This window comes from Aethalodelphis obliquidens, unplaced genomic scaffold, assembly GCF_003676395.1.
Source record: "Aethalodelphis obliquidens isolate GAN/ISIS:26980383/991018 unplaced genomic scaffold, ASM367639v1 scaffold19, whole genome shotgun sequence".
NCBI classification, from domain to species: Eukaryota; Metazoa; Chordata; class Mammalia; order Artiodactyla; family Delphinidae; genus Aethalodelphis; species Aethalodelphis obliquidens.
Genome location: NW_020837963.1, coordinates 10,089,866 through 10,102,707, shown reverse-complemented (window position 1 = coordinate 10,102,707; position 12,842 = coordinate 10,089,866). Strand labels below are relative to the sequence as shown.

At 42.7% G+C, this 12,842-nt stretch overlaps 1 protein-coding gene across 1 annotated transcript in view; it reads left to right on the top strand.

Moving 5' to 3' along the window:
• Positions 1 to 5,898: 5,898 nt before the first annotated feature.
• MBD2 (methyl-CpG binding domain protein 2) overlaps positions 5,899 to 12,842 on the top strand; it is a 76,508-nt gene continuing 69,564 nt past the window's right edge. Inside the window, exon 1 of the mRNA XM_027118543.1 lies at positions 5,899 to 6,658. Coding sequence (XP_026974344.1) covers positions 6,123 to 6,658 — 536 coding nt within the window. The 5' untranslated portion in view covers positions 5,899 to 6,122. The remainder of the gene's footprint in view (positions 6,659 to 12,842) is intronic.

Here is a 12,842-nt window from a genome sequence, read left to right as displayed (position 1 = left end):
AACCCCAGATACTCTCTGGAGCTGGACCTGTCATTGTGTGAAGCAAGGGGATAAAAATTAGAGCCGAAGTAGTGGGGATCTCTTGGAATGCTTTTCCTTCTATCAGAGTATGAAAGGGAGGCCTTTCTTGGTTTGCTACTGTTAGGGGCAAAGCCTACCATCCATTCTCCTTTGCTTTCTCTCTTCCCTTCTCGCTGACTCTCTCCCTTACCCTTTGCAATCTCTTACCCAGTGATCTTAAGCTTGGGAGCTGCCCAATTTCCAGCAAGATACACACACTTCATTGAAGGTAGGAACCGTATCTCAGTAAAGAATGCTTTCTACTTCAGTTATCCAAAAACCCAAAAGTGGTTTAATCCAAACATGGTTTAGTTTCTCAAATAACACAAAGGTCTGGTGATAAAGAGTTTGCAAGATTTGGTTCAGCTGCTCAATAAGGCCATTCAGGCTTCATCCTCTGGCTTCACTGTTCTTAGGATGTCTGCTGTCTATCTTTCTGTTCTTTGCTTCACAGTTGCAAGTGGCTGTCAAGGCTTCAGAAATCATGTCCATGTTTAAGGCAGGGACAAAGGGACGAGGGTAGTGCCAATCATGTTTTTGTTTTGCTTTAATAGAGAAGTAAAGACTTTCTCAGAACCACTGCCAGTTCTTCCCTGTTCTCATTTAAACTACACTGGGATAGTTAGCACTTAGATTTTTTTAGTCTTTATAATAGAAGCAGGCAAGGGAGATTGGTAGTGGGTGTTGCATTAGATCAACCAATGTGTCTGCCACAGATGGTGACAGACAGCTGCTGGATCACTGCTGTTCCCACCTTCCATCTCAGAGGACAGACTTCCAGGCTGTGTAGAAGAATAAGTGACATTAATAATAGATGCTTGGAGATAAGCAATATGAGGACTCAAGATTGTCTGTACAATTGTGATTAACTTGTTGGGGAGTCGAGGTAGTTGAAAGGTTGGGATATAAAATCTGAAAGTATTTCAGAATGGAATCAAAAGGCCAAATCATGGGCTTGCTCTTAGTTTTTATAAGCTATGCTAAGAAGTACCACAGATTAGGGGTAAGGCAGAAATTAGCAACTCAAAAACAAACAAAAAACACTCTGAGAATTTTGTAAAAGATTCCAAAATAAACAAAAAGACATTGAAATATATGTGTGCATATAATCTCAGACTATTAGGAGGAGTCAAGTTATTCGAAGTCAAAGAGGAGAAACAAATGTAGATAAATATACCAATTCAGGAATGGTTGTTTAGAAGTAGACTCTTATCTTGTGATTCTTTTATGATATATATTCCTCAAAATTTTTGAGGAACCGATGAATAGTTACTTTCAATTCATGTAGGAGCGACTACCCTAAAAAAATCTTATAACTGTTTTATAATTAAACATGTTTGTAAAATAAATTTAAGCCTCATTTTTAATTAAGTCAAATTTATTGTTAAGTAACTCTTGGGACATGGAAACCTATTCATATTTTCTAAGATAAGAACAGCTGTTAATCCTCTGATTTCACATAATCCATGTGATTATATATTTCCATTAAGAATAAAATATGCTACCCATTATTTTGAGAGTGCACAATTTTTACAAAATGCATTAATTTGATTTATTCATCAAGTATCTAATAACCTCTCCCATGTTCCAGGCAAGCCCAGTCATAGGTACTGGGGATGCAATGGTGAACATGAAGAATGGCCTTCTAGGCTGGTAGGGGAAGAAAGACAAATAACAAATTACAATAAAGTACAAGAAATGGATGGGGGAAATACTTAAGGACAGTGTGGCATTCAGCACACAACCCAGGGGGGTGCAGGAGAGGAGGGTTAGGGGAGGTCAGAAAAGGCTCCTTGGGGGAAGTGATGTCTAAGGTGAGACCTAAGGGATAAATAGGAATTAGCCAAAGACAGGTGCTGGGGTGGGAGTGGGGGTAGAAGCAAAGGAGCTTTTTCCACTCTGAAGTAGGAACAAGTTCAAGGGCGAGACAACCAGAGACAACGGGGCAGTTTGAAAGCAGCTAAGCAGACAAAGCTCTAAACTTGGGAGTCAGGAGGACTGGGGTCTATCCCTAGCTCTGTTACATCTGAGACATACGTGAGACATTGGGAAAGCCACTTAACAGCACAAAATCTCCTGGCAAGATGCGTTTTCTGATTGATTCAGTTACTACTCCTCTACGTCTCGTGAACAGCAGCCATTGTCAGCCCTTATTTCTCTGGATCACGTGTCCTAGCATTCTGGTGGTTTTTTGTTTTTTGTTTTTGTCTGCCTCAGGTTTATTTGTACAAATAGCACAGGAGGACACCAGCCCCATGCAGCCCAGGGGTCACACTGGTCCTTCTGTCCTCATATTGGCGGAATTCATCAAGACATTCCGTCCTCACAAAGGCCTCTACTCTGAAGCCTTTGTGAGGGCCTGGGCATCTTTGGGAGCCTAAGCCTGAGCCGGAGCTGGAGCCACAGCTGCAGTTGGCTTGGCCTTGGTTTGAGCCTTGGCCTGGGACTTTGGCCGGCAGTGGGCACAAGCACGTTTCCCGAGGTTGGGGTGAGCAATGTAGGCAAGTCCCCTGAGGTTTGCAGCTGCCACCCTTTAGGAACTTGGGCTTGAGCATTCTGGTGTTTTGTAGCCAGAATTAAATTAAAAAACCCCACTGTTTGGCGTGTTAAGTGGTATCTTAGGACTCTGAAACCTAAATGTGGTTTTCTTTCTACTCCTAGTACTGTGTTTTCTATTTTTTAGGATGTTAAATCAAATAAGCATTTCTCCACCCCTTAATCCTAAACACTTAATACCAGCCACTTACCTATGGCTAATGTAACAACCAGCAGAAAATTTAAAAAAAGACCAGACACTATCTTCTGAAATAATTTCCCTTGGTACAAAACTTACCTTTCCTTGTTTTCTCTTGCCTTTCAGGTAATTAACTCTTCTCTTTTTAGTTTGAACTATGCAGTGTAAGATTCCTCTGGAGTCATTCCAAGCGGCAGGTAAAAAAAAACAAAAAAAAACAAAAAAAACTTTATTTATACTGCATATACTTGAAAGTGTCATTTGGTTTCCTGACATGCCATGCCAGCAGCATTTTGTTTTATTTGGGAATTAGGTGAACGGTAGTTGGGCCAACTCAGTGAATCATAAAACCTGCTAAGTAGAGCTGGAAAATGGTTTTTGGCTATGCCCTCACTCTTATTTAATGTCTTGATGAATTCTGACCATACTGCTTGGACTCTGTTAAGAGAGGGAAAGTTATACCCCTGTTATCACTTGATGCAAATATGCTCATTAGAAACAAGAAGAATTTCCAACATTTAAATCCTTCATTTACTTAGTATCTTATCACACTCGAAAATTCAAATGCAGGGTATGTATTTGTTAATTAATGTACAGATCTCAAAACCAGCCACTACTTCACGTTCTTTTAAGTTTCATTCCCTGAATTTGTTCTATTTTTCTTAATAAAAATCCAAACTAACACCTATTTTTCTTGAAAACTGCATTTTCTGTAGTGGCTTAAACTCAGTTTTTCCTGGAAATAACAAAGCGAAAATATTTTAAAGAATAGGTAGTCTTCCAGGGGTGACAGTTGGTGTTTCAGCACCTGCTTTTACACTTGGGAGTAAGAGATCAGAAGTGGTTAAATCTCTGTTTGCTTAATGGGCCAGATTTCATACATAGTTCTCTCTTGTCTTTCACTTTTTCCATTAGGTGAAGCCAGCAAGACCTTTTCCACTGTAAGAGAGATAAAATTGAAAAGTTTGGTCACAGCTGTCCTGCCTGAGAAAAACAATGTTGCTATTCTTCAAGGAGTGATACAAAATGCACTTTCCCAGAATTAGAAAAGGGTTATTATTTGTCCAGTATTTTAAGGGAAACAAAAGGACCTATCTCTTAGGTATTTAGCATCTATCCTCAATACTTTTAGGTGTCAATCTAATCCCTGTGAGAATTTAATGTTTACTTAATTACACTATTTTCTTCTTTTAGTGGGAGAATAAATGTTTTTTGTTTGTTTTTATACTTTGGTTTATGGTATCACAACAGAAAAATTCAAATGTGACCAGAAAAGCTTCTGAAATGCTCTAAATGAGATTTTCTTAACAGAGGGAACATTCCACTATGTCTAGTGGGATTTAGCATATAGAATCTGTTAATAGAAGTCAAAGCAATTACCTTAAAATGATAGTGATTTATTCTTTTAAACATGCTTTTATATCCATTACATCATTTGATCTATAGCCTTGTCAGACACAGCATGGAAAGGTAAAAATTTCCAAAAGTATATCTTTTCCCATCTCTTATCTCAACTACCATTTCTACTGAGATTTTTGCTCACATTTATCTTTTTGATTTTAATTAGATGTGAATGTCAAAGCCCTTCCTCTTACAGAGGTGGTTTTTTTTCTGTTTTTCTTTTTTTGTTTGTTTTTTTTTTGCGAACTGCGTGGCTTGTGGGATCTTAGCTCCCGGACCTGGGATTGAACCTGGGCCCCCCAGCAGTGGACGCATGGAGTCCTAACCTCGGGACCAGCAGGGAATTCCCTGTTATCCAAACTTTGATCTCATAATTCTCTGACTTTTACTCCTTCACCTGAGCCTTAAACGTAGGTGTTCCTTAAGATTCAGTTCTTGGTTCCTCTTTCTTTTTTTAATTATTATTTTAAAGATTTTAATTAATTAATTAATTATTTTACCATGCATACTCTTCCATGGCAATCTTATTGCAGGGTTTCCTTCAATTGTCACTTTCACAAGATGACTTCTAAATGCATGTCTCCAGCACTGACCTCTCTCCTGAGAACTTGACTTTCCAACTCTTTGTTAGACACATTTCTAGACAGATTTCATGGAGGAAGCTATAGCTTAGCGTATCTCAACTCAAGGACATTAAAAGAAGTCTAAGATCAAGCTCAGAGATTGACAAGTTTGTGTGTTTGAGCTGGTGTTTGAATATGCTGCAAAGGCAAATTAAATAAATTTAGATTTTCCATTATTGTGTATTAATCAATATTTTCTATCCATTAAACTTGGCCCTCAACTTTTAGGTCCTACATATGCAAAAACTGAAGATAATTGAACACTATTTTCAGTATTCCAAACATTTCATAATATATCATCTTAAATTTCAAAAGGTTAAAAAAAGATATAGAAACTGTGCTCCTCCGAAATGGAAATCAGTTTTCTTAATCAATTTGGTATTATTCTTTAAAAATCACTCCTGAACAATGAGTTGGCAGGTCCAAGTGAATTCCATCCAGATTCCTAAAGGCTGGTGACAATGGGTTAAATTGGTCTTTCAACATAAAGGTGTATTTACCAAGTCAAAGGCCATTGGTATTTGTCAAAGGTCATTAGACAAGGAAGTATAAATTAAGAAAAGATCCTGAGAAATTTGGTAAATTCTAGGTGGATTCAGGAATTCTGGTCATTTTATGGGGAATTTAGCGGTAAAACCTGTAGAACTGGAGGGAACTTTCCAAGTTGTCACTTACCTTCCTGTAGCCTTACAAAGTTCTAAGAGAATAATCAGTCCAGGGTCCTAAGGCCCGGAAGCCAGACTCTGGAGTATAGTGATACTCCTCTATGGGGACACTTCGACTCAATCCATCAATCTGAGCTCCCTGGCAAGCTACGATGTCGAGGCTTCTATGCCTTTAAATGAATAGTCTCATATTTATATAGTAAACATAAAATATGAGATACATTTTGTTTGTTGCTCTTTAATTGGGAAGCAAACGTAGGTAAAATCATACAGTGAGAGAGGTTAACCCAGTTTAAAACAAATAAACCGCAGTCCTGACATTTCTCTACAAGTGACTCTGGGCCCAAACCGCCCGCCTCGTGGGGGTGGGGGCCGGAAGGGCGCGGCCGGGGGCGGAGCGGGTGCGGCTGGGGGGCGTGTCCTCGAGGAGGCGGAGACAAGATGGCCGCCCTGACCGCTTGGAGGACCTAAGAGGCGGTGGCTGGGGCCACGCCCCGGGCGGGAGGGCCTCTCTGTGCGCGCCCGCTCTATGATGCTTGCGCGCGTCCCCCGCGCGCCGCTCTGCGGGCGGGGCGGGTCTCCGGGATTCCAAGGGCTCGGTTACGGAAGAAGCGCAGCGCCGGCTGGGGAGGGGGCTGGATGCGCGCGCACCCGGGGGGAGGCCGCTGCTGCCCGGAGCAGGAGGAGGGGGAGAGCGCGGCGGGCGGCAGCGGCGCTGGCGGCGACTCCGCCATAGAGCAGGGGGGCCAGGGCTGCGCGCTCGCCCCGTCCCCGGTGAGCGGCGTGCGCAGGGAAGGCGCTCGGGGCGGCGGCCGTGGCCGGGGGCGGTGGAAGCAGGCGGGCCGGGGCGGCGGCGTCTGTGGCCGTGGCCGGGGCCGGGGCCGTGGCCGGGGACGGGGCCGGGGCCGGGGCCGGGGCCGCGGCCGTCCCCAGAGTGGCGGCAGCGGCCTTGGCGGCGACGGCGGCGGCTGCGGCGGCAGCGGTGGCGGCGGCGCCCCCCGGCGGGAGCCGGTCCCTTTCCCGTCGGGGAGCGCGGGACCGGGGCCCAGGGGACCCCGGGCCACGGAGAGCGGGAAGAGGATGGATTGCCCGGCCCTCCCCCCCGGATGGAAGAAGGAGGAAGTGATCCGAAAATCTGGGCTCAGTGCCGGCAAGAGCGATGTCTACTACTTCAGGTACCGCCTTGGGGGCGGGGAGGGGGCGGCAGGGTCAGGCCGGGGTCAAGGGTCGAGAGCTGACCTGGGTAGGGGATGTCAAGAGGAGAGCAGGGGCCAGAGGGGAGTGGCAGAGACAGACTGGCCTTGTAGTAGAAGGTGCCCGAGCCCTTGGGTGAGAGTTGACCCCAGTGCAGTGACAGTCACAGTGTCTGAATGGTGAGAGCCCATAGGAGGGCCTCTTATGGGTAAAGTGTTGGGGAAAATGGTTTGTGGAAAGAAGGGTTACTCTGGCAGGGATGATTATTCCTCTGAAGGGTTAAAAGAAGGTGTAATTCATCGAAACTATAAAACCAGTCACTGTTGGCTCCTGTCCCAGATTCATCATCACAAGAGTGTTTAATCATGCACATGTGGAAGAAAGGTATCTGCAGTAACAAGGTTTCAGTTGCTTTGTGGGATCCACGAAAGTTTCTTTGAAGTAGCCACTTAGAATGCCTGTAGTTTCTTGGTGTTGCAGAATTTACTCCCTTTTGAAACCAAACACTGTAATACGTTGTTAGACTCCTAGACCAAAATTTGTCCTCCGGGCATATTTGATAATGTCTGGGGACATTTTTGGTTGTCACACCTTGGAAGGGGGTGCTACTGGCATCTAGCGGGTAGAGGCCAGAGATGCTGCTAAACATTCTACAATGCACAGGACAGCCCTCACAGCAAAGGATTATCTGGCCCCAGGTGTCACAAGTGCTGGATTGAGAAAACTTGGTCTGAATGATAACAGGTTTTCAGCTTGATGGTGAATCCTGTAATCATGCTGTCCGACCCAGTAAGCTCAGGGAAGTGTCTTTGGCTGTTGATACCAATGGAATTTTCTTAACAACAAATTTACTAACTTTTCTTATAAACAGTCCCATTTCTCAGAGAGTATAAATATAAACATGTTATACTCAGTGGCTTGGAGTGCCATGTTTGTGGGCTAATTTAATCATTTTCAGGGATGATATATGGGTGTTGGAGTAGATGTCGTCTGCCATTTAGCCATTGGAGTATTGTAGGAAGAATTTCCTTTTTTCCATACATTACTCCTGGGTAAAAGTACACACACACACACACACACACACACACACACACACACACACACACAATACAATGTTTATGAATTGAAAATACTGTTGGGCTTCCCTGGTGGCGCAGTGGTTGAGAGTCCGCCTGCCACTGCAGGGGACACGGGTTCGTGCCCCGGTCTGGGAAGATCCCACATGCCGCGGAGCTGCTGGACCTGTGAGCCATGGCCGCTGAGCCTGCGTGTCCAGAGCCTGTGCTCCGCAACAGGAGAGGCCACAACAGTGAGAGGCCCACACACTGCAAAAAAAAAAGGAAAAGAAAGGAAATACTCTTAAATAGATTTAAGAGGTTAAAAAAATACGTGTATATGTGTATATAAGTATGTACATATATACATACACACAAGAATGCGATCACTGCTGGTATAACATGTAAATATGAACATATTCCTGATAGTTGCTCAAATATATAGAAGAGTAGTTTCAGTGAAGTTATTTCACCTATTGAAGTAAAAAAAAAATAAAATGAAAGTGGTGTTGCACTAGAACTTATTTTGTCACTTAATCCGAGACCACTCATTTTGAACTCTTAAATGATAATTAGAAAACTTATTTTAAACATACAAAGGTGATAATCTTGTTTTGTATTTCCCCATCATTACATATTAAATTTGTTTCAGTAATACTAAGAAGTTATTGTGGAACAAATGGTTACTCTCAAGTTCACTTGTTTCATTTAGTGCTTTTCACAATTGTTCATTTTTGCATATTCTTTTGTTAACAGCTCCTTCTGTTTTCTTTTTAAGCAAGTAGTATGCATAACCTTTATGTGAACTCTGTATTGATGTCTTTTAGCCAGTTATACGTGACAAGAACATTCTGTGTCTGGGATTGAACTCCTTGAGGAATAAGTGACTAGTCTATTCTCAGTAGAGCATCTTTAACTTTGAATTTCACTCCCTGTGGCATTTCTCCTGGGATATGGTTTGTTTGGTTTGGGGATGATGTATTTGTTGGAACTTACTTTTGGTTGCTGCAAAGCTTTTTTCTTGCTCTTCTTCTTTCAGTACCTGGAAAAGTTATTTTAAAAAGGCAGATTGCTGTAGCGCTCATTCTGATGTGTGGTCACCTTTTTTTGTTTTTTTTTTTAATGTGTTGTAAATTTTCGATGTTACCTTTTTTATACAAGCCCAATAGATTATTTTATGGTAGAAAAACTGATATAATCAATCTAAAACTTTCTTAAAAAATTCATCCTGTGAAGAATCACAAACCAGTATAGTAATAATTACTCTCTAAAATTAAAGTCTTGGGCTTCCCTGGTGGCCCAGTGGTTAAGAGTCCGCCTGCCAGTTCAGGGGACACGGGTTCGAGCCCTGGTCCAGGAAGATCCCACATGCTGTGGAGCAGCTAAGCCTGTGCGCCACAGCTACTGAGCCTGCCCTCTAGAGCCCACGAGCCACAGCTACTGAGCCCACGTGCCACAACTACTGAAGCCTGCGTGCCTAGAGTCCATGCTCCGCAACAAGAAAAGCCACTGCAATGAGAAGCCCAGGCACCGGGCTTTTAATTTATAAAATTAAAGTCTTTTTTTGTTTTGTTTTGTTTTTTGTTTTTGCGGTACACGGGCCTCTCACCGCTGTGGCCTCTCCCGTTGCAGAGCACAGGCTCCGGACGCACAGGCTCAGCGGCCATGGCTCACGGGCCCAGCCGCTCTGCGGCATGTGGGATCCTCCCGGACCGGGGCACGAACCTGCGTCCCCCTCATCGGCAGGCGGACTCCCAACCACTGCGCCACCAGGGAAGCCCCTAAAGTCTTTTTAAAAATAAATTTATTTAATAAATTTATAAAATTAAAGTCTTTTTAAAAAATTAATTAATTTTATTATTGGCTGCACTGGGTCTTTATTGCTGCGCGCCAGCTTTCTCTGGTTGCGGCGAGCGGGGGCTACTCTTCATTGCGGTGCGCGTGCTACTCATTGCGGTGGCTTCCCTTGTTGTGGAGCACGGGCTCTAGGCGTTCAGGCTTCAGTAGTTGTGGCACGAGGGCTCAGTAATTGTGGCTCGCGGGCTCTAGAGTGTAGGCTCAGTATTTGTGGTGCACGGGCTTTCCATGGTGTGTGGGATCTTCCTGGACCAGGGCTTGAACCTGTGTCCCCTGAGTTGGCAGGCAGATTCTTAACCACTGAGCCACCAGGGAAGTCCCTTAAAGTCTTTTTATGAGACAGTGCAACATGATTTGCTTTTTACTTGTTTATGCCAAATGAAAAGACACATTGAACAGAGTTGTGCCACATGTGCTTAGTTCAGGGCTGGAGGGACTGTTGTCTATTGTTGTCCACCTACAAAGCTTAGTTACTGTACAAGATTGTAACATCCAGTCTTGATTTCATTCTGAGAGGTTACATTCTGAGACAGGAGGACACATAGAGTGTGGTGTGATACTTGTGATATAGTAGTTACTCTAAGTTTGACTTCTGCTTTCAGTGATGAATGCTGCAAGTCACCTACTCGTATTAGAGGTGAACACACTAGTTTTCAATCCGCAATGTCACTGCTTTGCATATTAGCATCGCTGTATACCTGCCACTCATTAAAAACCAGTAGCTCACAAAATACTAGCCATATCTGTTAATAGGTGGGTTAAGAGTCAACTCTTCTGTTGGTAATGTGAACACCTGCACACAGTTGTGTGCACATAGATTCTAATAATGCTAACTCCTGATTTAGCTTGCCCGTGGGAAGATTAATCTAAACAAATCTGTGCCTGTTAATGCAGGGTGTGTCTTACACTTATTTTGTTTTTATTTTTTTGTGGTACGTGGGCCTCTCACTGTTGTGGCCTCTCCTGTTGCGGAGCACAGGCTCTGGACACGCAGGCTCAGTGGCCATGGCCCACGGGCCCAGCCGCTTCGTGGCATGTGGGATCTTCCCGGACCAGGGCACGAACCTGTGTCCCCTGCATCGGCAGGCGGACTCTCAACCACTGCGCCACCAGGGAAGCCTTTACACTTATTAATTGGACTTAAATTAAGCTCATTGAGAAAGCCTCAAATTTTGGTAGAATTTTTTTCTTTTCTTGCTGTTTCCTGAGATTGCCAAGTTTTAATAGGAAGGTATGCCTCTGGTTGCTAGTTAAGCAATATAATTATGCCTTCTGTCAGGATTACTGATAGTACTGTGGCAGTTTGTATATGATCATCCAAAGTTTCTTTTTTAAAAGGGTGTGGTTTGATCAAGCGTTGGATCCATTGGTATAGTTTCTGAAAAAGTTCATTGCCATCATATGAGCCCATTATTTGAACAATACTTTTCTTACCGGTCTGCTTGACTCCTGTCATTTCTAGTTTTTGGTTCTTACACTTGCAGATTGATATTTTTGAAATACTGTTTTCCTCTGCAGAGGAACCTTTAGTAGCTGTCATATTATGCCTTTTTTAAAATCAAGTCTATGCTTAACCTTGGTGTGAGCTCTGTATCGATGTCTTGTTGGGTTCTAGACTTCTGGTTATAACTGGATTAAAGGCCTGGGAGTCATGGTAAACTGCTACAGCTGCTGCCATAAAATATCATCTGGTTGGGTATTGGAAACATAATAGTAACCATTTTTGACTCTTTTATCAAATTATGATGCATTCACACCTGATCACTTCTCTGAAAAGATAAAATGGAGCCAGAGAACAATTAAAATAATCATTAAGGAGCAGATGCATGATGAGAGACTAAAGAGATTTCATTAAGAAGAGGACTCAGAGGCAATATAATTGAGGGCTTTAAATCATGAGTGAGATGATAAAAGTAGGAGTCTCTAGGGAAAGCAGCAGGGCACAGGGGGTTAAGGTCTGGAATTGGTATTCTACCTCTGCATTTACCAGTGGTGCAGCCTCGAGCATGTCATTTACACTTCCCCGTGCTGTGGTTTCTCTGTTTGTAAAGCGGGTATGATGTGCCTGTACCTCATAGTGCTATAAGGTTTCAATTCTAGAACACCAAAATAAATATGTAGATCCCTTAAAGCTTTGGATATGTTTAAGGACTAACTAAGGAAAACAGTTCATTAAATAACTCAAGTTGTATGGACTGAACATATAAATAGGTTTAAAAAAGTCTGTAGGCATATCTCATTTGTTATGAAAGGCTGGTATGGTCTTTGAGGGCATGAATTCTGAATCATTGAGGATGTCAAAGTTCAACTAGGCTCTTTCCCTCTTTTTTTTTTTTTGTTTTTGGTTTAAAAATAATAGACTCTCCCTTGTAGTCTTTGTTGGAAAAAACTAGCTCAGTGGACCAAGGGTCACCGTTCTTTTTTTTAAAAAATAATTTTTATTGGAGTATAGTTGCAAGGGTCACACTACTTAATTGAAGTCTCGTTGACATTCAGTAAACTGTCTTTCTCCATAATATTTTCTTTCTGGTCATCCCTGTGTAGTTAAACGTGGTGTCTCCTGTATTACTCTGTTGTTCATTCCCCTAGGACCGGTGGCTTTCTCACCTAGCTGTCTTCCTCCCGCCAGACACAGTGCTGAACACACAGATACTAGATAAGTGTTTGATGTATGGCATGTAAAATTTTGTAAAACAGGGATTAAATGACCTCTTAGCCTTTGCTTTATATTACCTGTGATGTTGTGCTGTACAATTATCTCCATTTTATAGGTGGGGAGTTAGGACAAGGAAGTTAAGTAATAGGCTTGAGGTTGTACTGCTAGTAGGTGCAGAGTTAGAATCCTGATGCAGGTGGTTTAACCCCACAACTCTTAGCTACCCTGCTCTGCTGCTGCCTCACATAGAGATCTCTAGTTATATTCTGAAATATTGCAACATCTCTTGCCTAGTCTACTTTATTAAGCTTGGTGTACCACTAAAATAATGTAATTATTTACTGTTATGCTTGCATCCTGAAGTTGACAAGGGGTACGTTTTAAATCCTAATTCGCTGTTGTACCAAAAGATGATCTTCCAGTTCTATGTAATATTGAAGGGGGAAAAAAATGGAAAAATTGTGGTAAATTAACATAATTAAAGCAGTTTTTCTCTGGGTAACAGAAGTGACCATTTTGTTCAGAAATATTTCTCTTTCTCTTTTTCTTGTTTATCCTAGGATTGCCCCTCTTATTTATCAGATATTCAGATAGGCA